The sequence below is a fragment of the Setaria italica genome, chromosome V, assembly GCF_000263155.2.
Source record: "Setaria italica strain Yugu1 chromosome V, Setaria_italica_v2.0, whole genome shotgun sequence".
Taxonomy (NCBI): domain Eukaryota; kingdom Viridiplantae; phylum Streptophyta; class Magnoliopsida; order Poales; family Poaceae; genus Setaria; species Setaria italica.
In genome coordinates this window covers 29,058,312-29,086,025 of record NC_028454.1, presented here as the reverse complement: position 1 = coordinate 29,086,025, position 27,714 = coordinate 29,058,312, and the positions used below count along the sequence as shown (strand labels likewise).

General features: G+C 44.5%; 4 protein-coding genes and 1 long non-coding RNA gene across 6 annotated transcripts; 3 read left to right on the top strand and 2 right to left on the bottom strand.

Moving 5' to 3' along the window:
* Nucleotides 1-2: 2 nt before the first annotated feature.
* LOC101776915 (protein SEH1) lies at nt 3-5,454 on the top strand. The gene is made up of 8 exons (XM_004969133.3): nt 3-226; nt 875-986; nt 1,688-1,788; nt 2,279-2,356; nt 2,518-2,673; nt 3,180-3,292; nt 4,402-4,528; nt 4,801-5,454. Exons 1-8 carry the CDS (start codon nt 83-85, stop codon nt 4,939-4,941), a joined length of 972 nt encoding a protein of 323 aa, XP_004969190.1. The 5' UTR covers nt 3-82; the 3' UTR covers nt 4,942-5,454.
* Nucleotides 5,455-5,829: 375 nt separating this feature from the next.
* Nucleotides 5,830-11,450, bottom strand: LOC101776510 (chitinase domain-containing protein 1). Of its 2 annotated transcripts, XR_002677843.1 has the most exons (9): nt 11,055-11,450; nt 9,979-10,052; nt 9,413-9,493; nt 9,255-9,336; nt 8,792-8,889; nt 8,625-8,712; nt 7,507-7,855; nt 6,876-7,052; nt 6,211-6,349 (listed from the first exon to the last, which is right to left on the bottom strand). XR_002677843.1 is itself a non-coding variant. In XM_004969132.3 (8 exons), the coding sequence occupies exons 1-8, from the start codon at nt 11,316-11,318 to the stop codon at nt 6,099-6,101; spliced, it is 1,287 nt and encodes a 428-aa protein (XP_004969189.1). In that variant the 5' UTR covers nt 11,319-11,450; the 3' UTR covers nt 5,830-6,098. The 2 variants fall into 2 exon arrangements, 1 of the variants encoding a protein (XP_004969189.1); XM_004969132.3 differs by lacking the exon at nt 6,876-7,052 and having other exon boundaries at nt 5,830-6,349.
* A 33-nt stretch (nt 11,451-11,483) lies between these two features.
* LOC101776105 (polypyrimidine tract-binding protein homolog 1) lies at nt 11,484-16,714 on the top strand. Its single transcript, XM_004969131.4, has 11 exons — nt 11,484-11,624; nt 11,730-11,937; nt 12,544-12,753; nt 14,377-14,439; nt 14,570-14,643; nt 14,721-14,816; nt 15,028-15,085; nt 15,178-15,267; nt 15,347-15,425; nt 15,508-15,620; nt 15,775-16,714. The coding sequence occupies exons 2-11, from the start codon at nt 11,755-11,757 to the stop codon at nt 16,492-16,494; spliced, it is 1,686 nt and encodes a 561-aa protein (XP_004969188.1). The 5' UTR covers nt 11,484-11,624; nt 11,730-11,754; the 3' UTR covers nt 16,495-16,714.
* Nucleotides 16,715-21,126: 4,412 nt separating this feature from the next.
* On the top strand, nt 21,127-21,851 carry LOC111257412. The gene is made up of 2 exons (XR_002677909.1): nt 21,127-21,360; nt 21,474-21,851. It is a non-coding gene; the product is annotated as an uncharacterized LOC111257412 (long non-coding RNA).
* A 2,853-nt stretch (nt 21,852-24,704) lies between these two features.
* LOC101775705 (probable polygalacturonase) lies at nt 24,705-27,711 on the bottom strand. Its single transcript, XM_004969130.3, has 5 exons — nt 27,194-27,711; nt 26,647-26,767; nt 26,180-26,354; nt 25,614-25,684; nt 24,705-25,519 (listed from the first exon to the last, which is right to left on the bottom strand). Exons 1-5 carry the CDS (start codon nt 27,524-27,526, stop codon nt 24,885-24,887), a joined length of 1,335 nt encoding a protein of 444 aa, XP_004969187.1. The 5' UTR covers nt 27,527-27,711; the 3' UTR covers nt 24,705-24,884.
* Between the last annotated feature and the right edge of the window lie 3 nt (nt 27,712-27,714).

The window sequence follows — 27,714 nt, the reverse complement described above, 5'->3', positions numbered from 1 at the left end:
ATCGGGTCTGCGGCAGCCCAACTCCGAACAGACACTCGCCGCCGCCGCCGCCGCGACATCACCAGAGGGCAACAAGCGAGGAATGGCGGAGCGGCAGGTGGCGGAGCTGGGTCCCGGCGCGGCATGCTGCGGCTGGAACCACTGCGGCCGACGCCTCGCGGCCGGCGCCGTCGACGGCTCCGTCTCCGTCTACGATTCCAACCCGTCCCCCTCCTCCAAGTGGCAGGTCAGTTAGTCGATCCTCCGCCTCTTCCCCACCCCAAAACCCTAAACCCTCTCATGAAGGCGACTTGCCCCCTTCTTGGACGGTAGCTTCCGCTCGGGCGCTGTGAGGTTTAGTATACGAGTTTATCTGGCTCCAGTGCATGATCAGAGGTTTGCTACCTAGTGCGTGCTGTGAGCTATTTTTGCTGCCTAGCGCGCTCAGAGTTTTTTGCTGCCTAGTGGGTTCTCAGAGATATTCCCTCCTAGCATTACGTTCTGCTTGCATAGGATGCATAGGGTGCCTTGCTTGGTTAAATTACCAAGTTACTTCTCTAGGTTTCGCAATTAGTTTGCTTTCAGCAAAACACGAGATACATCAGCTGCAGAATGTAGTGCCCTTAAATAGATGTACATGCTGTGGAATGGTTATATTTTCTTACGAGTCAAAGAGTTTGAGTCTCTAGCATTTACTTGGGGTTTGTGCTGTAAATTATGGTGGATAACTGGATATGCAGCAGTGTGGACATCCAGATAACACATGACTCGGCGATAACTGATATATCTGTGATATGCTCCTTCCATGTTTATTTTATTGAACTCAGTTCTTTTGATTCTGACCAATTCATGTGTTCTGGACTTCTGATTTGTAACCTGGTTGGTGTTGGTTCAGGCCCATGAGCAGGCCATCGTGAATGTTGTCTGGCTTCCTCCAGAGTATGGGGATGCTGTAGCTTGTGTTTGTGCTGACGGGACACTGTCTTTGTGGGAGGAGGTTGCTGAAGGTCAGTTGCTTTTATCCTTTTTCTGGTTTCATGTATGATGTTCTCTGTCTGCAATTATCTCGTACTTTCGTGTCACAGAGTTTTGTGCTGTTATTAGTATTTGGGTATCAAAATAATAAACAGTACCCTATGTTCATTGTAGAGAGCTTTGCAGCAATTTATTATTTTTTACGTATTAAAATACTAAACGGTACCTTGTGTGCATTGATTCAGAAAGATTCGGGATTCACTTAGCAATCGTTTACTTACCTTTCTAGTCTGCATAGTTAACTCATGAACTCAGTTTGACTATAAAAGCACTTTTTACCATGGCATATTTGGATATATAGACTAATTAACAACATCTCTTGTATATGATCAAAGCAGTATTATTTTGCTAGGATAGGATGGATGGAATGCCAAAACCAATCTTCGGATTACTTCAAGGCCTATTTGGATCTTGGGTTTTTGTAGTCTAGTTCCATATTTCAACGAACCACCAAAAACATGCTTTCTAAAGCTCAAAAGTATAGGGTTTTACCCATCTCTGCTTGCAAAAGTTTTCAAGTTTTCTAAAGCTCAAAAGTATGGGTTTAATCATTATTGACTTGAATTAAAATCAGTTTTGATTAATATTTATTGCTATCTTGTATTCCATTCATCAATTCATCACTGGAATGAAGTAGGCCAAAGCCCTTTACTCTTAAAATTTCTACTGACAGATGATCAACTTCCAACCTGGAGAAAGTGTAAAGTCTTTGAGGGTGGCAATTGTTGCATACTAAATGTACATTTCGGATTACATCTGGGAAGTCTGAAAATGGTGAGTTCTAACATCTGATGTAGTGATGTTACATTGGTGCCTCAATTGATAATTACTTGCATATTTTGATACCTTTCATCCTTTTGTCTTATTTTGTTTATTATATTAGAGGAATTTTGCATAAACTTGATTTCCATTGCACAACTGGAACATGCATGGAGTGGATGGTTGTCAAGAGTACTATCTCCCCACTTCCCAAACTAGAATAAGGCACAAGCATATATACAAACACTCAAATCTAATGCAGCAAGCAAGCTAGAAAATGATACTCTTTTAATATCATTAGAAGCCAACCAACAGCAGCAACCAGGCAACCAAGCATATTCCTTTATTTAAAGAAGTGGGTTATCTTTTTTTAGAGAGAGAATTGTCTCATATTTCGACTACTACAGCCATTTTTATTCTGTTAATCTTTTACATTAATCTTGACTCATAATATGTTGTATGTGCCCCTTATATTGCTGTTAGTAACCCTTATTTGTCTGTATAGGTTACTCCATACTCAGATGGCCAAGTCAAGATTTATGAGCTCTTGGATTCCTTGGAATTAGACAAGTGGCAGCTTCAGGTTTATCTAGCTATTGTTCACTAGTTTCCCAAGTTCTAAATTATTTTGTTTTTTATTCTTGATTTACAAACCAAAGTGCTTTATGATTCAATCTGCTATAGGTTGCATATGATCTTGGTTAGCAAAATAAACTAGTAATTTGGTTGCTCACATTCTTGTAGGCAGAGTTCCAAAATGTTACCGATCCAGTCTCTAGATTTGGAAAACCTTCATGCACTTCTGCATCTATAGCATGGAATCCAAGAAGAGGTGGAAGCCAACAAGCTAGTTTTGCAATTGGCTTCGATTCAGATTCGTCTCATTTTAACTCTTGTAAGGTTTGTGGACTTTGAGTAACCTTTATCCCCCCCCCCCCCCCCCCCCCTCTTTTGTCCCTGTAGAAGCTTCTTCAGTACCCTAACTGCACAACATATTATCACAATCATTCAGTAACCGATGAGAGTCTCAAGTGAAAATATGCTCGTATAGCATAATTAAAAAAGACAATTGTTACTCTCTAGATTGCAGCTCATTTACTTTATAAAAGCTTCATTTATATGCCCACAACCACAATCACCTTCTGTAGTTATATATAAGAATTAATGGTCTACTCTCAGCGTCTTATATTGTTTTTACATTTGGAGGCAACTAAGAAAACGCTGTAACTGGGGAGATTTCTTTGGATATACTCCACAGAAGTCCTGCCATCCTGGTACCTTGCATGATGTGGCTCTCGCTTTGTGATTAATGTGTTGTCACAAGTCACTTTATGTCTATTTCTTTCATTAGTCGATGAAACCTTTTGTGTCTCCAGCTAGATTCTAATATACTGAAGCATGATCAGATTTGGGAGTTTGAAGAAGCTCATCAGCGCTGGCTTCCACTTGTTGAGCTCGGTTCACCTGAGGATAAGGGAGATAGAGTGTTTGCTGTAGCATGGGCTCCTAACATTGGCAGGTTATCCCTGAAAACAAGCATTACATGCATTTATATTGCAATCCTGTTGCATTCTAAATGTTTTTCCTTGGTCATTTCCCTGTTATTAGCATGGTTGCTAGCCTGCTATGCTCAATATCTCATTTCTTCATGTGAATATTGTGGTTGGGTCATTGTTTTATGTGGAAATGCCTGCGAGTTTCATCGTCTTCTACTACGAGATTGCTTTGTAACAAATTGTAGGCAGGAATAGACAAGTAAAATTTGACTGATACATCCTACACTACTTGACTACATAGTACATACAAGATCAGTACCTTATGGGTGCATTTGATTCGAGGAAACTGATAGAAGGGATGGGAGTTTAGATGGGGAATTCCCTTGGTTGGTTAGTGGACATGGGAATCAGTGGAATGGGGTTGGGAATGTGAGTGCTCCACTCCCACCATTCTAATACCAAGGGGAGGGATGTTAACTAGATAAGAATTGTTCTCTAAGTGGAAGATGGAGACATTGCCACTGCTCATCATGACTTTAGTTACAATTTCTCACCCAAACCCACAAACCAATAAGTGGAAAAGGACTCTCTTTGAAAACCCTCTCTTAATTCCCATCTCATGCCAAACAAAGTAACGTGATGAAAAAATCAAGCTCCATACTTAATTTCCCCGCTAACTCCCACCTCTCATTCCTATGCCCCTTTCCAGACCCTGTTTTGCACACTTTGATGTTAGGTTTCTGTCTTATGTTTGGTCCATTCAGTCAGTTCTGCCAAACGTCATCATCTGTGCTCCCTGATATTACCTGGCAGTAGGGGAGACTAGTTAAAGAACAGCTTCTCTGTGCCTCTACTGTTAGCCTGTAGAGGACAGCAGGACAAAAGTCTAATGGAATAGGGAGTGCTTAGACTGAACGAATGCTCAGGCATCTCAGATCAGACTGCTTGATTGTTTTCTGGGCTTTAAAAGGTTTGGCAATTAGGGCTGTCACTACTGGCAACTAAATCTGGGTCTTATTGATCATTCTAGAGCATGAGAGCCAACTGTTTCTTTAATATCTGTTTCAATTAGCAGTTACCCTTTTTTTAACAATGCTGATATGTGCTAGTCCCTTTGGTGTACTCTTTCCAGATCATATGAGATCATTGCAGTTGCAACCTGCAAAGGAATTGCAATCTGGCATATAGGTTCGAACACTGACTCTGAAGGTAGACCATCGACAGAGAATGTTGCTTTACTTTCCGGCCACGATGGCGAGGTATAGGATCAAAACCTGTCCTTTATTTCGGCATCAGTTATTTTATGTAACATTGTGGGCTTTCTGGAGAGCTAGGTGGTAGTTCCAGATCCCACAAGTAAAGAATTGAGATAGTTAATAACAAGGAACACAGCATGCTTCATCAAGTTATAAATAAGACATAGGTCCAGTACTTCCAGAGGATTCATCTCAGAGTCTGTTTTATCGCATACTAAACTGCATCTTTTTTTTTGTGATTGCTTATAATTGCACCTTACACTGAACCTTATTAGGTGTGGCAACTGGAATGGGACATGGGTGGTATGACACTCGCATCCACCGGAGGCGATGGCATGGTTAAGCTATGGCAGGCCAACTTGGATGGAGTTTGGCATGAGCAGGCTGTTCTTGACTGCAGCGGATCACATGTCTAGGGGTTCCCAAAACCATTTTCGTTTCCCTTGTGCAGACAGGTCACAAGGTGGTGGTGCTCTTGCTGCAGAATTCTTCGGTGTCTCTTTCTTATCTCCTGCGACCTATCATAGTACGGTTTTTTTGGCGCTATCGAAATCTGGTCCCTCAAGGTGGCGCTGCTGCTGTTCTCATGACATGTCACGTGTCACTGATGTAAACAGTTTTTATGGCGTACCTGAAGGGTGATTGTAACACAGTAGCAATCGACTTTGAAAAGGAATGGCACACTCGTTTTAATTGGAAGCCACAGAGCGTTTGGTGTAAGCTATCGATGGGTCGAGGTCACCCACGTGATCATGAATGCTTTGTATAAGAGGTCACCCACGTGATCATGCATGCTTTGTATCATGTAACAACTGGTTTGAAATCTTGGGGTTGTAACATCAGTGTCCTCGAAACAACACTGATGTCCTTGTACTATTAAGAGCAGATAAGATAACTATGCCTACCGTGATGTAACTTCGATGTGCAAACTGCTCTGCAAGGACCTCCGGTCCCCAAAAATCTGTTGGACTCAATCAGGTTATTTCACTAAAATAGAGATGTTTTGGTCTAAAAAACACCAGGAAAAATGAAGATGAGGCCATTACTTTATATTGATCTAAAAGCTATCTATGAATGTCACATGGAAATATGTGCTGATAACTAATGTTAAACATGCAAAATTGAACAAAGCAATATAGTATTATGAGCTTACTCGAGGAGTGATGTGGACTGGTACTTCAAGTTAGCAGAGTTGACTGCGCTGATTTTGTAATCGCATCTTGTTATAACATGATGTCAATCTTGCAATAGCAAAGTATTTAATGTACAAAAACACCAGCAAATGCGCATCATGCTGTAGAAGATGTATAACAGTATAATATTCTATAAATAAAAAGATGAATACAGTTGGCTCTTTAACTTCACATGTGTGTACTCAAGGAGGAGAAAGCTTCAGTACAGCAATTTCTCACGGAGGATGTGAGCTATTATCAGATGATAGTAGCAATGCTGAAAAGAACAATGCCCAAAGTGCATATGGTACCAAAAGGCCATACAGATGAGGTTCTAATACCTCACAGCAGTAGTTTAACTGACACACCTCCAAAAATAACAAAGGCATATTGAGGTATTCCTATAGAACATCAAAAAAGTAGTCCAAACCTTGTCCAATCTCCCAAATCGAAAGGCCTGTTCCCCAATTTCGCGCTTCATCCAAACGTACAGAAAGAGACATCAGTGTTGGGTAAAATACAGCATGCCTCACACCTTCATCTGAATAGATGAAAAAGTGCTCTACACTTTTCTCATCCCACTGCAAAGATGGCTTGTACTTCTCAAGTAAAAGAACAAAATCCCTCCCAGTGATAGCACCACCACCGCTGCCTGCATGCAAACATTAATAAGACGTTGTAGGTTCTTCCGTCCCCTCCCTGAATCTAAAATATATAAATGAAAAAAAAATCATCGCAAAAAAAGTCAACCATCCACAAAAAACTATACGTGCTATGCTGGATGCCAGTTCGCACATGTTAGCAGGCCAAGGGCTAAATTAAGTTTAGGGATTAAGGGTTGTAAAATAATTTGGGGGTATAGAGTGGTTTTTGTCAAACCCTCTGACTTGTGGTTTTTGGCTATTGAAATTTTTCCTATTAAAAGGCACAACCTTGAGAACAGTTTTGAGGACGTGTTGGCTGGTTTTTTAAAATCTGAATCCACTACTCACGTGTCATGTGGGGACTCAAGTATCGCGGGAGAAGCAAACCAAGTCTGGTGCCAGGAGGAGCCTCTACATCATCATCATCTTAGAGATAGAGTTTGTTAATTAGTTTGTTAGTTTGGCTTGCGCAGGAATTTAGTTGTTTAGTTGGTTTATTGTGGCCGGGCTCTGGCAGTATATAAGCTGGCTGACCCGGCATAGATGGGCAGGCATTAGATTAAGATTGATCTTGTTCCTCACGTCCTGCCTCCCTGGTGCGTAGTCAAGCAATCACGGCTCCTCTGCGCCGGTGAGGTCCAGGGACGCGTCCTGTTACAAGTTTTAAGTATAATCTTCGTCGCCAACCTCTCTCCAATCTCCCCAAATCCCCTGCCCGTGACATCACGCAACTTATAATACTGCTAAAGGACAAATGAAAAAAATAATATTTGTCTTTTCTGAGAGAGCATAGAAGAATTGTCAATAAGATACAGATCTTCCCAAAATGCAGGGCAAAGATAAACTTCAAGCTAGCATGATGCCATGTGCCACATGCTACCAATGGTACATCAAAATGATAGAGTTGAACTTCACCATGTACAATATTATGTGTAAATTTAGTAAGATTCGACTAGCATACAGAAGAAACATGAGTGAACTTTTGTTGCCCATGACTACACGAAAGGTGAACTTTTGTTGCCCGTGACTACAATATTATGTGTAAATTTAGTGAGATTCAACTAGCATACAGAAGAAACATGGGTGAACTTTTGTTACCCATGACTACACGAAAGGTTTTTTGATCATGTCAACAGCAACGAGGAGAAAAATGAGTTATATGTACCTCTAGACAGTAGAAAATCATTCCCGTAAAAGTTGATGCCAAGGAATATCATCCGAGAATGGTCACGAGAAGAACCTTTGGCTGAAAGAAGTGTTGTTAAAGAATGCTGTACCCAATTCAGAGGTGCACTGGGACCAGGATTTTGAGGCGCTGAGAAATCGTATGTCATAAGAGAAAAACCATCTACGGAGTCAGCCAGCTGCAGGAGATCTTCTGGTCCAAAGTCCTGATTATTGAGTTCTTGCATTCTTGGAGCTGGGATAACATAAATTAATTCCAAATGGTGGCTACTTGATTTGGAGCTGATTGAATGCAAAGCCTCCCCCAGCTCCTTAACAAACTGAAGTGCCTGTGGAATGCGGCAATGTGATCATGAGATATAACCACGTAACTACCTGAAAAGGCTAGTGGAACAAACCTCGAATGAGGCGGCATATGTAACTCCTAGTCATTTTTAATTAAGCACACAATAGTGCTAAAGTTAACTGATAATGTTTCAGTGCCCTGAGCTTCTCAATAATCTTTACCTATTATCGCCCACCATCAATTCATGATCCTCAACTGTAATGTACTATTCTATCAAATTTAAAATGATCACAACATTAACGTGCAATAAAAAAACCATCATCATTTGTGTGGTTACCAAAATTAGTTTGCTTGCTAAAAGTGCTGCAGCCAAGGTTATGTTTTAGTCATTTTAACATTGCTTTCTCAAAATACTAAGCAGTGTTACTAATATAAAAACTTAAAGTATGATGTCTGTTCAGATCTGCCAAGGACATTTAAACAAAGTTGATATATTTCAACTTTCATGTATTAATTTGGAGCTACAAGGCCGTTGGGCATGGATCCAAGAATCCAACAACTAAATCATTTGTTAGAACAACATTGCTGCATAATGACAAGTGAAGGCCCCATTTGTTTCCGCTTATAAGCGGCGTATCGGTGGAAATAAGCGAGAATCCCGCCAAACGCTTTGCTTATTTCCACCGATTCTCGCTTATGTGGTAAGCCACTTTAGAGATTTGAACTACGAGAAGCGAGAAACGAGAAAATCTTCACTTAGATTATAATCCAAGTGTGGCTAGGAGAAGTGTATCCAAACAGGGCTGAAGTACCATGGAACGTAGATGTGGATCATCCAGCACACCATAAGCAGCCCATCTTGACCAGGACTCTAGCACAATACCGTTGTAGCCCTTATCCCTATTAATTCACAGCCAGATGTCAAACTGGCTAGCATAAGCATAACTATATCTGAGAAAGAAATGGCACATGAATTTACCTGCATTCACTCACTATTAGGTCAATAGCTTTTGTCTTTTGCTTCTTTTCCAATAGTACAACAGCAGGAAATGCTTCCAAGACAACTCTTGGTACTACCTGGAAAACAAGAATGGGAACCAAAACTCTTACTGCAAAAGGCATTCCTCACCCCCCCCCCCCTATTTTATGTACTACACACACAGTATAAAAAACATCAGTAGCCTATCATTTTCATCCTAGGCTGAGCTAATCTGGCGCAAGTACCACTTTTTTATTTTATTTTATTTTATTTTATATTTTTTCAGGCTATCAGGAAGAATTCCCAACTTCTCTAGGATTTTCTTGAGACAGCTTGGAGAATAAATTAGAGATCAAATTGCATTATAGACAATGCAAACTTGACCAACAGTCCAACACAGGACATAATAGCATACTAAAGCCTATAAAGAGGAACAGAGGAGGAAGACAAGTAGATGGTTTACCAGAGACCCATTGCTTTGAAGTTCAGAGACCCAAGTGGCATCAAAATTATGCTCTCCTTCTAGAACTAACATGTTCCTATAACTGAAGAAAGTATGCATTAGGCTAACAACTTGATGAAACAGGATGGAAATTGCATTGTTGGAAGGAATCCACGGACCTCTTCAAATCATACCACACTGGTGATATGTGAGTAAGCTTTGCACTAAACAACTTTGCCATGTCATAACCTTTGGAGTTCCTGCACCACAAGCTCCTACATCAATTGAACCAGCATGGCAGCTAATGGCACAATATGCAAATGCAAGATCAATGTTGATGAAAAATCAAATTTAGGTTATCCTACTATATATTTTCTCAGGCTCTGTGACCAACAAAAAGGAACATGTGCGAAAGCCAATTATCCATCCAAGGGGATCCATTTCCCTTGTTAATAGCCAAACTCCCTGCTAAACCAGTTTGAGGTAATAATCATAAGCCTGGTTCTACTACTGTAAACAGAAAGTTCACTCCAATAAGCTATTAGAAAAAAACTGGGCATAGACTATTAAGCTAGAAACAACACATTACTATTTACTAAGATAGGTATACAAGGAACGCAGGTGACATATTTATGTGCCGCCTGCTTAACTATCACAATTTGATAGTGCAACAGTACATGTATTCAACTATTCACTAATGAAACCAAATACAACAAGCATGCACGGAATTGCAGAAATGACGCACCAGGGGGTCACGTAGGCGAGGACGGGGTTCGGGAAGTGGCGCTGCGACCGGTTCTCAGAAACCCTTGTGTGCTCCTGCATACAACACACCAGCACCACACGATCCAGAATAGAAAAGAAAAGGAAAAATTGGATCTGTGACACCGAAAGATCTCAGTTTTAGAAATATACCATCCAACTGATCAGGTGCACTTTAATACCACTGAAAGATCTCACCGTTTAGAAATTTACCAATCCGTCACGTTTTCCATCCGTCTTGCCGTTTCTTCACGGTTTCACTTCCTTCTGTCATTGTCAGCTGCCCTTCTTTCCCTCTCCGGCAAAGAACAGAGCTCCTCATCCTCCGGGCAAAATTGAAAGAGCCTGTGCTTGCTGCTTCCATTGGCCGGAAGGTGAGGGCGCCGTTGCTGCAGCCTACGCGGATGAAAGTAATCCTTCTCGACGGAAGCACCCTTTTACTGCTGCAGCATGCCAACGAGAGCTCCAAATCCTAGGGGCCTAGATACAAATCGGCTGCATCCTGAGCACCATCGTGTACGTGAGCCCGAGGGAAGGGAGCCAAGATGACAGGACTCTTGCTTGCGGCGGATTGTATTCGTATGTTCGAGCTGGGGCGATGTGGTCGAGCCGAGCCAGGGTACGACCGTGAACGGAGCGATAGAGCGGAGCGGCCTACGGCAGAGCCTAGCTGCGGTGCAGCCGCTATATGCGGACATGCGGGTTGATGCGCTGCGGAGCTGGGGTGTGGCCGCAGCCCGCAGGTGGAGAAAGGGGTGGAGCGCGGCGGCCTACGGCGAATCCGAGCTGGCCGCGATGCCTGCGCCGGAGAAGAAGAAAATAACGGGCAAGAAGGGAGATGACGGAGGATGGATGGAAACTGCGGGATCTTTCAATGGTATTAAATGTACCGCATCAATTTGCTGGTATATTTCTAAAACTGAGATCTTTCGGTGTCATATATCCAATTTTTCCAAGAAAAAAACCACACCGCGTCAGTGACGACTAGCACTCTAGTAAGTAAGACTGGAAAGACCGGATCGAGGCAACGGCCAGCGAGCAGTACTAGGAGGTGCTTACGGTGAGGATCTCTCGTGCGGAGACGTCTCGCTTGACGAGGCCGCGCTCGTATACAGAGTGAGCGGTCGTCTGCAGCGTCTGGGGGTGGGGAGGGGACCTGGAGAGGCGGCCGGAGAAGCCAAGGGCGGCGACGACGAGGACCAGGACGACGACTGGGGCGAGAAGGGTGAGACGGAAACCTGACGCGGAGGGTGGTGCCCTTGCATCGGAGGGTGGCGGCGACGGGTCGCGGGGTCTCCGGCGATCTCGCCTCCGCGGCGGCATTTCTCCGGCGGTGGGCAGTGCAGCCAGAGAGCGGTGGAGAGACGGGGAAGTGGACCGTGATGAGTGGTTCAAGCTGCGCCCGGATTTCTGGCTTCTTTGCGATTTGGGCTTCCGCCTCGACGACGAAGCCCATTAACTTATCAGTGGGCCTTTTCACGAGGCCGACACGAAACCCTAGGCGGCTTTAAGCCCTAGACGACGATTGGCCGCACCGATACGTTCCCGAATCCAACCCGTCTTCCTCCGCTCCGGCCTCTCGTCTCCCCGCCGTCGCCGTCGCCGCCGCCGTTCGGCGGCACTTGCAAGGTGAGGACTCTGGTTAGATATTCTCCCCATGCTTACGAGTGCTTTCCTTTTTCAAAGGTAAAGCCTCGTCCTGATGTGGATTGCGCACATCTGCTGACGTTGTAGGTTTGGAGGATAAGATTCGGGAGGGATGGCTTCCGGTGGGCAGCCGCAGTTCCGGTACACGCAGCCGCCGTCGAAGGTGCTCCACCTGCGGAACCTGCCGTGGGACTGCACCCCGGAGGAGTTGGTCGAGCTGGGAACCCCCTTCGGCAAGGTCGTCAACACCAAGTGCGGTGTTGGCGCCAACCGCAACCAGGCATTCATCGAATTCGTGAGTACCACCAACTTTCCTTGCTGCCATGTTAGCCAGCCCTACTCGTCTTGTCCAGTCTCCTGTCTATCCCGTGGACTCGGAGATAAGTAGTACTGAAATGCAATGAAGAGGTTGTAATTTGTAAGCATGTTTTCGCTGTCCATTTAGTTGTCTGGAGGAGAATCTCCAATACCCTGCCCATTTTGTTTTGGAATTAACAAGTTGAATGTGCAAGCTGCATGCAGCCTCACCATCCATTGATCGCTAGAGCTGTTTTAGTGTCTTGTCATTTGAATTAATCCAATCAATTTGTGGCTCCGAAATTAGTGATTGTTGTGGTTTTGTGATGTGTGGCGAACATGAGAATCATGAACAATGTTAAGCCCTATTAAGACTTCATGGCACAAAGAAAAATCAATCGTTATGTATATGGCTTTTTTTGGGATAAGCAAAGTGTGATGGCTAAAAAGCATGGAAGATTTATCTTTGAATGGGAGGACTACTTATTTGGTGGAACAATTATGAAAACTTTGAATTTCCCTTGATATGAAAATGATGGAAGTGGTACTGGACCAATGGAGAGGGACTGGCTGTTGTTTTTAATTTTTTTATACTGCTTTGCAGGCTGACCAAAATCAAGCGATTGCCATGATATCATATTATGCATCGTCAGCAGAGCCAGCGCAGGTAAGAGGGAAAAATGTGTACCTTCAGTACTCCAATAGACAGGAGATTGTCAACACGAAGACTACTGGGGAAGGTTCAGGCAACGTTTTGCTTGTGGGAATGGAGGGTGTCGCGCCAGATTCTGTCAGCATCGATGTTCTACATGTGGTAAGGATGTTAACAGTAGCATCGAGAATTATGTTATTTAGGTCAACTGATTTTGTCTGCAGGAATATTTTGATGTGCCAGGACTGTCTTAGTAACTTCTAGCACATTCTTTTGCCTGATCTGAATGGATTAGCAAGCAGTTGTCACGGAGTATCATGGCAGGCAGCATCTGGAACACATGTGTGTGTTTGTTTCCTCTCCCTTACTCATCGCTGCCCTACTCCTTCCCCTCCCCTCCGCTGTCCCCTTCCCTTCCATTTCCACCCTTCCCGTCCCATACCCTCCCCTCCCCCCTCCCTTTCACCATCCCTCTTAGGATATGCTGTGTCTACCTTCATTAATGCCCCGTTCTTAGTTCATTGTGGTTGGCTGTGTTCTATCACTGGCTAAAGATTGATGCATGAATTTTGCTCAATGCTGATAGTTTCAGATCAATAGCTGGCATAACTATACGAGTATCATTTTTCTTCCCTGGATTGCTGGAGCTTTTTTATTAGCTCATATGATACTTCTTTCTTATGATGCGTCCAATTTACTTGGACACTACGTGTACTACTTGACAAGAAAAGCATCTCTTTAAATTGATCAGGAACATTATGAAGATTCTGATTTTTGTGGGTTTATTTTATTACTCAGAACCACATATTATTGTTTTCACGTAGGTGTAGCTTGATGAGCACAAATTAAATATGCCATTCTTTTTGTCATGTCTAATTACACTGAATTATTGAATGAACCAGGTTTAAACCATCTTGTAAATAGGAGTTTAACTTGCTTGTTATAGATCTGCAAGTTGTGTTGATCTAAAATATTACTTTGCAATCTTTTATATGTTGATTAGAAAGATTATTTTGCAACATATTGTGTGTTGATTACAAGAATTATCTTGTCTTCATGCTCTGTAGTCTCAATTGATTGGCATACTTGTATTAATACGCTGTTAAGGGGAGGTTCAAGGGTGAAAGCGAAACATATAGATGAGATGTTCATAAAGAATGTTTGAACAGTTTAGTAGTTGGCTCGCTTGCAATTGTGAATATTGCAGTAAAGTTTGGTCTTTCATGGGTTAAAACTTGATTTATAAGATTCGGTTCCCTTTGTTCTTTGGACATGAATGCTTTCTTGCTCTGCTTTTTTCTGATCTCTTTCTTTGATCATCTATTCAAAGCGTAGAATACTTATTTATTCTGTTGACTTAGTAGCAGCTTTGATAGTCATGAAACCTAATATAGATGATAAATTCATTTGTATTGTCTTTACTAGCAGGTTAAAATACTTATTCTGTTACTTAGTAACAGCTTTTTGATAGTCATGAAACCTAAGATGGATGATAAATTTATTTGTATTGTCTTTACTAGCAGGTTAAAATGTTTCTACCTTGTGCAGTTATCTGCTAGCTAGTACCCTTACTCATTGTTGTTGATTACTATTATTGGAAAATTGATCTTTTAGGTTTACACTTCTCTATATGTTTATACAAAATTTTACTGTGCCTGGCATTGAGATATCAGTCAGCCTTTGTTTGGCACTTCTCATTTAAGCTCATTTCACTTTCCAGTTATATTCCATGCATTTGATTTTATTTTGCCTGTGGTCTTACCAACTGAAGTTTTGTGCGCCCAGGTATTTTCTGCCTTTGGGTTTGTTCACAAGATTGCTACCTTTGAGAAGGCATCTGGTTATCAGGTAATGGTTTTACTTTTACTTGTTCTTTCACGTGTCATCTGCCGTTGTACTTTGTTGATAACAGTATCTTCTTTCTTCGCTCAGGCTGAACTGATTTTATCTAAGTTATGTTTATTCATTTTGCTTGTAGGCGTTAATTCAGTTTTCTGATGCTGAAACCGCAACATCCGCAAAAGCTGCGCTCGATGGTAGATGCATTCCTAGGTATTTCTCTCAACTATTAATTTTCTGCTGTACTCTTTTTCAAGACTAATGCATAATGACCTGTTCTTGTATTTCAGCTATTTGCTACCAGAACTGGATGGGGCCTGCACTTTGAGAATAAGCTATTCAGCACACAGTGTTCTCAATGTCAAGTATCAGAGCCACAGGAGTAGGTAAGAACTGCTCAGTTAACAAGATGGACCATTTTTGTTGTACTTCTTGTTTGATAGATCGTTTCATTGAGTTTTACCCATCAGATTATTTCATTTTGTGTGGAAAAGTTTTTTTCTTGTCTTTCAGATATTTACTTTCTCAATTTGGTCGTTTTGTAATATTCTAGCAATCACGCAACTTTTGATTGTTTTTCTTTGCTGTTTCCTCTAGGGACTTCACTAACCCTTACCTTCCTTTTCTGGATTCTGCTAAAGATGGCTCTGGAGCGGTAACACTTCTAACCTTTGAGCATGCATGCTTTTATTTTGTGCTTATGCTAAATTGCTAATATAGTGGTTGTGTTCACACTGTTATGCCCAGGATGGGAGAAAGCAGGAACCAGATAGCAATATACTTCTTGCATCCATTGAGAACATGCAGTATGTTGTTACAATTGATGTGCTTCATGAGGTAATCTGTTGAAGTAAACAACGATGCTAAGTTAACATATGCAGTTTGCACCAACTTTTTGGTATCCTGTAATTGTCAGGTCTTTTCTGCTTTTGGATTTGTACAAAAGATTGCAATTTTTGAGAAGAATGGCTTTCAAGCATTGATCCAGTATCCAGGTAAACACTAATTTTGTTGGTACATGAAATTCAACTACTCATGCATGACATGTCTCTCATATCATTTATGGTTTTCTGGTAGACATTCAAACTGCAGTTGCAGCAAAAGAAGCATTAGAAGGGCACAGCATCTATGAAGGTGGATACTGCAAGCTTCACCTTGCATTTTCACGACATACTGAGCTTAATGTTAAGGTAACTACTATTTCCTGACTATTATCAAATTTGTTGCAGTTGATGTTGCTTTTATAGCTAGAAAATAGATATGAAAAATAAAAGGTTTGAATGAACCCCAAGGCTAAGATGGTTTTTAAGCTCATTTATTGATTGATCGCATGATCTTTTTCAGGTTAACAATGAGCGAGGTAGAGATTATACCAAAGGAAATGTTACTACAAGCAGCGATCAACCTTCCATTCTTGGTCCTCAGCCAATACCAAATGTTGGTGCTGTCATTCCACCACCACCACACACTAGTGTTCCTTCTGCAGCCACCAGTTCAGTAATGCCACCAGGGGTGCCTACTCCAGCAATGCCAGGAGAAGCATCTGCTCTACCTTCCCATCCTACAAGTGAGCCACACTCGCAAACTGCTGTCGTTCCCTTGGGTGGACCTTCACAGTACCCTGGCCAGGCAATCCTCCCAGGCCCTCCTGGTGTTCCTCAACAGTTCCCAGGTTATGGCTCGGCTCAAGCTCCAATGCTGCAGCCTTCAGGTCAGGGAAGTCAACAGATGTCCAACCATGTGAACTATCAGCTGCCTCCAGGTTCAGCCCAGTTCATGCAGTATCTTGGCAATGGAAACCATCTGGTTCCAAACACACATGGCCCACAAGCAGTGCCGTTCCCTGGCCTCAGTGCGCAGCAGCTACCTCCAGGTCCCCAGATGATGCAAGCTCCAGGTTATGGAGGCCTACCGTTTTCACAAGGTCCACGGCAACCAATGCCGCAGTTCCCGATGTACGGCAACCAGCAGTTCCCTCCGGGTATGGAGCCCCAGATGATGCCATTCTCTGAGCAGGGAGGCCGGCAGCTTCCATTTGCTCCACGGGGTCCCTATAGTCGTTAGCTAATCGAACTATGCTAGAATCATAGATGGATGTATGTCAATCCTTCTCTGTTGTCGTTTTCTCTCTGAGGCTAAAATACCATTGCTGCTCCAAGTTACTCCGTAGTAGGGTACTTGTTAATCGTGGTAAACGTTTCATAATGGGCATTGTATTTGTATGAATCCTTTTCTCACTGCAGAGATTCTATATGTTTCATAATGGGCATTGTATTTGTATCAATCCTTTTCTCACTGCAGAAATTCTAAACTTGTTTTTTTTTCTTCAGCACATTGTGCCTCACCAAGATTTGATAGCTGTAAACACGCTCCCTCAGCTTCTGCATGCACTGCGTTTGATAAACTGTGGAATCTGCATGCCCCCCACAATTTTAGAGCACTGCCACATTGGTTTCGGTTCAGAACACTCCAGTCCAGCCTTTCTTCTCCTTTACACTGAAAGATCAATGTTGTCATGTCCCCCAGAATCAACATGACAACATTGATATTTTGATCCTGTAGTACCGAGTGGTGGCATCCAACCGACTAAGGATTGAGTTGGAGAACTCTGCAGCTTCACGAGGTATCCCGAGAGTTTCTAACGAACAGAAAGATCTATGTATACACACGATGAAAGAAAGGAAAACCCAAACCACGCAGCATCAACTATAGTCAAAGAGCATGATGTGCCATTTGTTTCTCAGCATAGCCACAAAAATTCATAAACCTGGGGGTGCCGTTCACCGAGGAGGAAGTTTGGAACGTCATCAAGGACCTGCCAAATCACAAGGCTGCTGGCCCTGATGGATTCACTGGGAGGTTCTATAAGTCGGCCTGGCTGATAGTCGGCATGCCTTTCATGGATAGCCACAGCTTCTATCGTCTCAACGAGGCCTTTCTCATCTTGCTGCCCAAGAACAACGATCCCTGCCCTTTTAACAGACTACAGACAGCTCAGCCTCACAACTTTTCGACAAGGTCTTGGCGTGTCGGTTGGCCCCAAGATTGGATGGACTTGTGAAGAAAAATCAGTCTGCATTGATCAAAGGCCGGCAAATACATGACAATTTCAGGTATGTGCCACTTGTGCCCGAAGCTCTTTACAGCAAGAGACTTCCTAAGCATTGCTGAAGATTGGTATTGCAAAAGGCATTCGATTCGGTTTCTTCTAATCTGGAGGGACTGGTTACGTTGTCAGTTCTGATGTCCACAGCCAGCACCAAAGTACTAATGAATGTTAGGCCTCTGAACTAATAATAAGTGGTGACACATGCTGGATGCAAGAGAAGAGGTTCGCGGATGCTAATCGCCGTGAGACAACATTAGGGCCCTAAAGCCACGAGTTTATTGGTCCTGGTCACGCGAGACAGCAAACAGGGCTCAACCATACACCAATCTCCCAAAGGTTCTATCCACATGCCCACAAGATTAACCAAATTAAAGTTGGATCCAAAGCTGCATTATATTATTATTAGCTGCGACGTTACCAAATTAAAAGAACAAAGAAAAATCGAACTCCTTTCACATCCTAAAATAAATCAAAGATGCTTTCTTCTCCTGCGTTCGTCTGCTCCATCTTCATGGCCTCCTGCTTCTTCATCTCATCCACCACCAGCTCCGCCTTGGGTCTCGCGTTCTCCCTGCGCCGCCGATCGGCCTCCTTCGCCTCCAAGGCATCGGCCACGGCGTCGATGACAGAGAGCGCTGCCAAGAAGCTGAGGAGGTACTGCATCGTGGGAGGCGGATGCGGTGACTGCGAGGGCAAGAGGGTGCTGGTGCGAGCGTGACTGCGTGAGGGGCCGACGACGCGTAGGAAGGGGGTAACGGGGATTGTTAATTAATAGTACCAGGGGTCTTATTTAGTTGCCTGATTTTGGTTGTCCAAAATCACTGTGCTAGCACTGTAGCACACTGTAGCGTTTCGTTTGTATTTGTGAATTATTGTCCAAATATTGACTAATTAGGCTCAAAAGATTCGTCTCGCAAAGTACAACCAAACTGTGCAATTAGTTTTTGATTTCGTCTACATTCAGTACTCCATGCATGTACCGCAAGTTTGATGTGATGGGAATTTTTTTTTTGCATAGTGTCAAAGTTAGGATTTTGGAGGACTAAACAGGCCCTAGGTTCGTTATACTCGCGCAACGGCTCGCCACGTGGCATCTTGAGGGGCAAGTTTATTTTTTATGCATCAACCCCTGCTACATACTAGCATGCTTGCCTAGATATTTGCCTAGCTTCTGATTCGGATTTTTAAAAAATAAAGGAAATATAACTTGTGGATAAATCTAATTAGGTATGATATCATTAATTAGAGATATAATGCAATAAAGAATTTTAGTATAGAACAACTACAATTGATTCGCATAATGTAATATTACTTTTTCAACTATTGCATGTGGGGAAAGGGCAGATGCGTGGAATTTTATTGTTTGCACTCCAAGGAACAACTCTAGTTGTGCTACAGTCCCATGTGTTGTACTTGAACATTCACACATTTAACTACATAAGGTAAATACATTGCTACATGTCAGCAGTCTTATAAGTCGTCTAATGTAATATCATCGTGTAGCATTTTTACAGGAGAGAGAGCTAGGAGAGAGAAAATAAACCATTGTTTTATGCACAAGCTATATTTTAGGATCATGAGACTATGACTCCACGAGTGGTGATTATCATGAGACCACTGCCTCTAACCATGCCCATCCCGTGCTGTTGCGATCTAGGAGTGTGGAACTTGTATCTGTAATAATAGGCTAGACATGTGATATCTGTCTCTTTCATCCGTTCCCCGCTTAATCTTGCATGCATGCAAACGCGCGCTAAGCATACCTTAATATATCTTCTTCGTTGGCAATTTGCCTGCCGTAGGTCCTCTCAAGAAAAGAAAGACAGTAAAAACCTGATAAAGATGTGGCGTCCAGTCCACAACGGGATTTGCGTGAGCCTCCTGCTTCACATCCAAGGACTGCTACTCATTGAGGAAGATAATTGATGAACCTGCGGCCCCGCATAGCATGCTCATGCGCGACTAAACCTGTCATGGTGGCTCGGAGCTGAGGTTGCAAACTCGCTTATCGTTCGATAGCATGAAAACTGCTTGCATTGTGTCCCCTTCCCCGCCCTCTCTCCCTCTCTCTCGATCGATCGATCGATGAATTTGCTTATCGTTCCCTCTATCACAAATTCACGATAGCTTGGTTTGAACTGATGGTGCGGGCCAAAAATTATCCTTTTTCGGTACAGTACATCCAGATAAATTATCATTTTCGAAGAGCAAAACAAGGGCTTATAGATGATGCCAATTTATCGTTTTTGATGATGGAAGAACACAAACACAGAGTTCGTGCCTCTTTAGGTACACGGTGCGCCCACTCTAACAATCATTCATACGACTGGACGGTATTTAGCGAAAGAACACAGCATGCAACACGTCGAGTTCAACCACGACACACAATTATTATTACTCCTGGATTTTATAAGTTGGATCAGATTAAACTGAAATTGAACAGAGAGAGACACGCATAGAAAGAAAATAAACATGCTTCACATCCTGTAAGGGCTGTAACTTGAACCTGCAGGAATCCTACTTTCTTTCACTACTAAAAATATGAGCATTCGTTCTCAACCTTAGCACCGGTTGCATTTTGACCGAGTAGTACCGGGTCCAAATTTGGGGGTCCCCGGAAAGTACCGGGTCATAACATTACCCGGTACTAAAAATGACCGTACCGGGTGGTGTTATGATCTGATATTAAAGGTCTCTCCACAAGTTACTTCAAAAGAAAAACATATCTACCTCCATCACATGTGATGTGTGAATGAGATAATAAGGAAGCCTTGTGCAAGGCTTGAGGTTGTGAGTTCAAATCCTGATGTGTGAGTGAGATAATAAGGAAGCCTTGTGCAAGGCTTGAGGTTGTGAGTTCAAATCCCACGGAGCGCGCATGCGTATATTATGTGTGAAAATTCACGGAGCATGATGCGTGTGTGCGGGCGCCTCCCAACTGTTCGCCAGATTTCTTTATTTTTTTTAGCGAAAAACACATTAATACACTAATAAGTGATCCGATTCTAAAGGATCCTTCTAGTACCACTGTAGCAATACCAGTTGTTCAATCCGGTACGAATGGTAATTTCCCCGATAGTGTGTTTTATCTCCAGCTCCACCTCGGCGCAGATGGCGCACATCGGCCCCATACCTTTTGTAGGCGTCCTCCTCCAGCTTTCGCCTCTCAGTGAGGATGACGTAGGGCCCCACTGGAAACGTAGCGGCGACGAACCACGGAGGCATCGCGGGAGGATGACGAAGGCCAACGGAAACGGAGCCAAGAAGAACCAGCAGGGCGGCAGCGGCATGGCGGGAGGCGTGCGAAAACGGCGACTGCGGTGTGGACGGAAGGAGGAGAGGCCGGTGCGTCGACGGCGACGAGAGGGCCGCCGGGCTGATGCGATGCGAGAGCGCGACGGGAGTAGGGGTTCTTTTATGGCCGTGGTCCGTGGACGTCCAAGATTGAGAAGGATGCCGCGTCCGCGTGAGCCTGCTATGCTTGCTGGCTTGGGCCAAGAAACGAGTGGGCTGTTAGCGGGCTGGGCGATTCGAGAGAGAGACGAGAGGAGCCCTCAAGGGCTGCCCCATTCGGCCATTCCGCAGCCGCGCCTTCTGTTCCCTTTCCATGCCCTCCGCCGCCGCCTCTCTCCTCCGCCTCGTATCGTCCCCGCACCGCTTCCGACATCCGCCGGATCTGTGCGGATACCGAGTTTGCCGTTCGGAAGATGTTGGGTTCATGAGCGCCTAAAGGCATCGCCCGCCTCCTTGCGGAAGCCGCTCCTGCTCTGCGCCGTGGATTCAAGACGCCGCCTCGATCTTCCGCAGCTACCGCGCGCCAGGTGCCCCCTTCACGCTCCCTCACCACCACCGCTCGTGCACGCGATGAGGGCCCCGACAGTGAGAAATTCTGGAGGTTGGTTTTCGTGGTGGGGAGTGTAACCTTCGTCTGTAGGGTCGGACAGGTCTTCTGGGATAAGCATGCTGACATACGTAGAGCTCGTGAGGAGAATGAATTAGCTTTGAATCAGTCGCGTGAGAAAGATGAGCAGATTAAGAAGCTGAGGAATTACTCTGGGCGCGTGAGAAAGATGAGAAGAATACGAAGCTGGAGCAGAACACGGTTCAGGCCAACTTGGTGGAGGAAGTTTAAGATGGTAAAAACCAGTGCATCTCTCCTCCCATATCATAAGTATGATATTGGTGTGTGGGTAACAAGGATTGCTGTCACCGTGTTTTAGTTTAGCGTATCTGAATTTGTGGATCCGTAATTTGTGTTTGGCTAAGGGTGGTAGAGTGATTCTGATTCTCAATGGGAGATAATTTTTCAAGAGAAGTGGTTCTATGGTTGAAAATGATTCTTTTCGATTCTCGAACATAAACTCTTAAGATTAGGATGAAGAATCACTTTCCAAAATCAGGAGAAGCTACTTTTTCTAACTCCCGACATGTTAGTTTATTTTAGAGAATTACCTAGATAATCACTTTAAATAGCCGTTTGGCAAAGCTCTTGCTGAATTCGGTAGAGAATCAGCTCTGAGAGCCTCTAAATTCGGTAGAGAATCAGCTCTGAGAGCCTCTAATAAACACATACTAAATGCTTGAGAAAATGGTTAGTACCGACATGTAAAGATGTCTTATGTGGTGGTGAAAGTTACCAGCTTCTTACCAGCGTGCCATGACTCATCACAGTAGACCACACCGCGGCCCGTCGCCGGGAGCCCACCAACTCTGGCCCGAGCGTGAGTGACAGCCGCTGTAGAGAGACTGCATCGACGAGAAATAGCGCTCGCGATGGTCTGCATCGCTTGCTTGCTTCAATCCGTAGGCTGGCCAGGGCCAAATTTGCGAGACGCGCTCTGCCGTTTGTTGCTTTTCCGGCCGGGCCAGGGACTCAGTTATTTAGGTCTATTTAGATACACCCTCCTAAAAATTAGGAGTCCACTTTTAGGACATTTTTATGACTTGTGCATTCTAATATGGATTCTAAAAGTGCACTTCTAAACTTTAGGAGGGTCATTTTCATTAGGAGGGTCAAAGGGTACTGATGGATTCTATTTCTCCTAAAAAGTGGTCCCCAAGTCTCTCTTTACCCCAATTGCCCTCGCATGCATTAATAACGTGAACAGTGCAGAGGTAGTTTAGAGGAGTAATTGGGAGTAAAAATAACATTTTCCCTTTAAAATCCTGAAGATTAGTAGTCCATCCAAACAGCCCTGTACTAAACTTTAGAATTAGCAATTTAAGGATCCTACACTACTGAATTTTAGGAGTTCAAACAGACCTTATTTAAGGGGGCGTTTGGTTCCCTTTGCTTATTTTTAAGCAAATGTCACATCAATATTTAGATACTAATTAGAAGTATTAAATGTAGGCTATTTACAAAACTCATTACATAAGTGGAGGTTAAACAGCGAGACGAACCTATTAAGCCTAATTAATCCATCATTAGCAAATATTTACTGTAGCAACACATTGTCAAATCATGTACTAATTAGGTTTAATAGATTCGTCTCGCCGTTTAGCCTCCACTTATGTAATCGATTTTGTAAATAGTCTACGTTTAATACTCCTAATTAGTATCTAAATATTCGATGTGACGGGTGCTTAAAAATAAGCAAAAGAACCAATCCAGGCCTTATATACACCGCGCCGGCTTACTCCTTGAGGCCAGAGTCTCGGAGTCCTAGCCCCACTCGCACCCGGACCTCCAGTCCTCGGCGAGACATACTTCGACCCAACTTTGGACTCCGGCCGAGACTGACTTGCTTGGATTCCGGCTTCCCTGCCTGCTACTTCCACACCGTTCCTCGCTCTGGCACCGTTCCTTACCGGCATCTTCTTGCCGTCGCTGCTGTCCGGGCGGCGGGAGCGTTGACGCGGAGCTCCGGCTCGAATGCCATGACCATTAGCGTGACTTAATCATCTAAAAAATGACCATGAGGGCGTTGATGCCGCCTACCGCAGCACCACCTCGCCGAGTAGTACTCTGATGTCGCGAACTTTTTGTATGACGATCCAGACCGTAACTTACTCTAGACTGGTTCGGACTCTCCTCTTTGTTCGCTTATTCGGGTACCTGGGCTCACACCGAGACCCGGACACCTAAAGCCTCCTTTCTCGAGGCACGGATTTACATAAACCGAGCGACCGCGGGCAGCCCACCCCAGCCGCCTAGAAAAGAAAGCACCCAAACTGGCAGATCGATCGCGTCTCGTGAAGATACGCTCACAAGCTGATCGACCTGCTAGCTAGCTGCAGACCAAGGAACGAAGTAATGCAGGCCGTCGCGCGGGCAGTGTCCGCGCGCCGGCGGCTGTCCATCCACTTCTTCTACGACAGGAGACACCCTCCGGGCGGAATCCCATGCAAAGCGAACCGACAAAATCGACTACTCCGCATGAAGAAGCGTAGTATCAACAGCGTATCTGTTACTAGATTTTTGTTATCAAGTAGGAGTTTTTCGTCCTTTAATTTAAGAGCAGTATCGGTATTTGATTACTTTTTGCAAGGAAGAAGCAGCTATTGGATTTATTAGAAAGGAATCCGTAGCCGTGGCTCTGCTTTGAGCGGTGTCCATAAGCAAAGCATGATTGGACGGTTTCCATGAGCAATTTCTAGTTCAGCTGATGTCCTAGAGCAAATTTATCCTAATATTAATCAAGTCCAAAACATGGTACAGGAGCTGATTGTTTGAATTTATTTCATTGGCAAACTGTAGAGAAGTTTGCATGAAAGTATCTTACAAACCAACACATGTTCGGATAGAGACCTCTTTGCTTGGCTTGACAAAAGTTGTGCTTTAGTACTCATGCATTTTTATGTAAGCATCCTGAATCTTCTATTTTCTTCAAATTTAAAGTTTATGATGTATCAAGTTTGTATACCTTTGTGGCCTTACAAATGTCGAAATTAACTTTTAGCCCTGTTTGGAATTGCATAACCAAACTTATATGTACCTGTTGGGGTAGAAATAAACACTCAACATTGCGTGGGAATGGAAAACAAAGGAATGAGTGGAAACACAGGAGCAGGATAGGAACAAGGTTGCAAAATAGAGGAATGAAAAACAGAGAAACGAGATCTTGCTTCTCTTGCTCGCTTTAATGGATGGGATGGATACTTGTGAAAGACGTGTAGTGAATGGCGCAGCGCGAGCAGTAGGAACCACGACAAGCAGGAGAATGGCATCAACATGTACAGGATGACAGGAACAAAGCCAAATTCCGAAACTCCATTCCAGAATATATAGAGAGAAAAAGAAATACTAAAATGAAGGGAAAAAACCTTTCATATGAAAAGGGAAGAATATACTATATATGAAGTGAACTAGCTGCCGGAGAGCATATAGCAGCGAACTTCAGCATCAAAGCGAATTTGTACAGAAGCTTGTCCCGGATGTGGAAGTCAGTTCCGTGCACGGGGATGGTTGCACGTCGAGCGCGCCGCCAGTGACAGCCTCACATTTCCACGGCCGGACAGGCGTGCCACCGCTGAGCTTGACGTTCGACAGGCAGATCCGGGAGAAGGCCGAGTTAGTGATGCCCTTGATCAGCCCAGCCTCCCTGATGTTCTGCCCCTGGACATTCTTTATCGTTAGGGTATCGACGACCGGTAGAGCGCTCCGGTTGTAGCTGTCGTCAGGGTGGTCACCAACATCGCCGGTGATCCGCAGGCCGTACCGGACGTTGTCCAGGGTCACGTCGGAGACAGTGATGTTCCGAATGAAGCCTCCCCTGCCGGTGTTGGTCTTGATGTGGATCCCGAACCCTGAGCTGAAGAAATTCAGGTGTTCTGCAAGGACGTTCTGCACGCCACCGGATGTCTCGCTTCCGACCGCAAAACCAGCAAAAGGGGAGGAGCCTGTGATCCGCCGAACGGTGATGTCGGAGCTGGGGCGGCCATAGGCGATTCCATACTCATCCCAGCCGCTCTTGATGGCAACTGCATCGTCACCCGTGGAAATGTAGCAATCCTCAATGCAGACGTTGCTGCTGGAATCTACAAAGTTTGGACCACAGCTATAATTTTAGAATCAAGTAGAGGGTACACTTCTGCATGCGTATCTTGACTAGGAGAACATAAATATCTGTACCTGGATCAATTCCATCCGTGTTGGGAGAGTCATGTGGAGCTAGTACAGTCACATTTCTGATCACAACATTGCTGCACACACATGAAAGATGATCCGACATTTAGTTCTAAGGTGGGACAAACAATAAAAGCAGATTTTGGACCACAAGTACGTGATTGCTAGAAACAGTTGCAACAAACAAGTAAAGAAACATATACATCAGTGTGCTGGCTTTGTTGGGTGTTATCTGGCAATTTCTGTACTTTGGTTATGGTTCACTGGTTGCTCCTAGTCTTTTATGACACAATAGGACATCCAACCTGGAATTCTTGCGCAATTTATGATGGCGCTCGTGGAATAATAGTACAAATGTGTACCCCTAATCCTATTGTGGACTGCAGGGAGGCTCAAAACATATTTGTGGCCAAAATGAACTAAGCAACTATAGACTGTGAAATCCTTGAATAAAAAAATGGTAGCAAGATGCAGATGTAGCATCTCTGCTTAATTCGTGAGTAGTCCGGAAATTCATTTTGGGATTCTGGATTGAACTCACTGATGTAAGCAAACGAAATTGTTATGCTCACCTGCAATAAACAGGATGAATGTTCCAGAAGGGCGAATCCTGGAAGACAATGTTGGAGACGATGATACCGGAAGAGCTCATCAGCTCAAGCAGGTGCGGCCTTGTGTAGGGCAGGGTACCTTTCTTCCACATATCCCACCACACACTGCCTTGACCATCAATAGTTCCATTCTCACCTGCACAGATCACGATTCCAATAAGAAACTATCATCCCCATGGACAACTCAACTGATGATTTCATTTAGTATGAACAAATGCCATTCTGTGAGTGTGCACATATTATTTTGTCCAGAGCTTTTTATAATTTGCATCATGTGATGGAAGATTGAAACTTCTGATATTTTGCATCTGTAGTATACTACCTCCCTATGGGAGTAATTTCTCCATAGCATGTTTTTGGGAATATATGACTGGAACAATAAGCACAGCACTTTGATATGATAATTTGAGTAGCAGCAAAAGAAGAACCTGTGATAACAACATCCTGGAGTCCACTGCCATGGATCAAACTTATGTACCTTCCCCCGGGCAGCTCTCGTCCCCTCCCATATGAGGGCAGCGGTCCGATCAGAGGCCAGCTTGGTGTGTCCTGCACCAAGAGAATGAAAATGTTTCAGATAAATCTGGGTCCTCTTCCTTGGAGGCTTAGACCCCTTTTATCACGCATCATACCAAAATCGCAACACTAAAATAAGACGGACATGAACTTCAGTCTATAAATTAGTGGAAGACCATGAACCACGGCACATCATCAATGTGAGATCCATGGACCATGCATTCCAATCCCTCTCATGGAAATCGCTAGGGTCATTTTAATTCGATCGCATCTCGAGATCTCCGAAAGAGGAAACCTCAAATGCGGATCCACTCTTATATCCAGACCAACAAAGAAGTGACAATGTTTGTACGAAGATCGATCCACACACCATGGCTTGGGCAGAGAGGACAGGCTAGAGCAATGGCGGGCGGGCGAGACTGCGAAGAGAGAGAGCAGGAGGCTATAGGTGTCGCTCACCTGCGTGGCGCGGATGACGGCGCCGCGCGCGAGGAAGAGCGTCATGCGCGAGGTGAGGTTGAAGGGCCCCGTGAGCCACACCCCGGGCGGCACGTACAGCTCCGCCCCGCCGGGCGCGCGCAGGCGGTCGATGCTGGCCACGGCGCGCGCGAACGCGCCCGTGTTGAGCGTCCGCCCGTCCCCCGCGCCGCCGAAGCTGGCCACGGACACCCGCGCCCCGCGACGCGGCGGCGCCGGCACGGCCCCCGAGCACGTCTCCTGCGCGCCCGCGGCCGAGAGCGCGGCCGCCAGGGCCAGGGCCAGCAGCAGCCCGCACGGGCACCGCCGCGCCATAGCACGGCAGGCAGAACGTACCCTCGCGCGTGCGCCGCCTTGCTCTAGAGAGCTTTGGATTGGCCCGGGGCACCACCGGCGGCAACCGCGACGAGTGGCGATGAGTGCCGAGGCCGAGGAAAAGGAACGGAACAGAAGGAGCAAAAGGTTCCCGCGGGCTGCTTTGCGGGTGGATTTACGTTGCAGGG

What these genes read in the sequence shown, in the direction of transcription:
- LOC101776105 (XM_004969131.4), top strand. Translation starts at nt 11,755, where the DNA reads ATGGCTTCCGGTGGGCAGCCGCAGTTCCGGTACACGCAGCCGCCGTCG. An exon ending in CTAAAGATGGCTCTGGAGCG is followed by an intron (nt 15,086 to 15,177) that starts GTAACACTTCTA and finishes TGTTATGCCCAG; the next exon opens with GATGGGAGAAAGCAGGAACC. An exon ending in CAATTGATGTGCTTCATGAG is followed by an intron (nt 15,268 to 15,346) that starts GTAATCTGTTGA and finishes TGTAATTGTCAG; the next exon opens with GTCTTTTCTGCTTTTGGATT.
- LOC101775705 (XM_004969130.3), bottom strand. Translation starts at nt 27,526, where the DNA reads ATGGCGCGGCGGTGCCCGTGCGGGCTGCTGCTGGCCCTGGCCCTGGCG. An exon ending in CCGTCATCCGCGCCACGCAG is followed by an intron (nt 26,768 to 27,193) that starts GTGAGCGACACC and finishes CTCTTGGTGCAG; the next exon opens with GACACACCAAGCTGGCCTCT. An exon ending in CCAGGATGTTGTTATCACAG is followed by an intron (nt 26,355 to 26,646) that starts GTTCTTCTTTTG and finishes TGATCTGTGCAG; the next exon opens with GTGAGAATGGAACTATTGAT.
- LOC101776915 (XM_004969133.3), top strand. Translation starts at nt 83, where the DNA reads ATGGCGGAGCGGCAGGTGGCGGAGCTGGGTCCCGGCGCGGCATGCTGC. An exon ending in CCCCCTCCTCCAAGTGGCAG is followed by an intron (nt 227 to 874) that starts GTCAGTTAGTCG and finishes GTGTTGGTTCAG; the next exon opens with GCCCATGAGCAGGCCATCGT. An exon ending in TAGACAAGTGGCAGCTTCAG is followed by an intron (nt 2,357 to 2,517) that starts GTTTATCTAGCT and finishes ACATTCTTGTAG; the next exon opens with GCAGAGTTCCAAAATGTTAC.
- LOC101776510 (XM_004969132.3), bottom strand. Translation starts at nt 11,318, where the DNA reads ATGCCGCCGCGGAGGCGAGATCGCCGGAGACCCCGCGACCCGTCGCCG. An exon ending in CTCGCCTACGTGACCCCCTG is followed by an intron (nt 9,494 to 9,978) that starts GTGCGTCATTTC and finishes CTTGTGGTGCAG; the next exon opens with GAACTCCAAAGGTTATGACA. An exon ending in TGATTTTCTACTGTCTAGAG is followed by an intron (nt 6,350 to 7,506) that starts GTACATATAACT and finishes GTTTGCATGCAG; the next exon opens with GCAGCGGTGGTGGTGCTATC.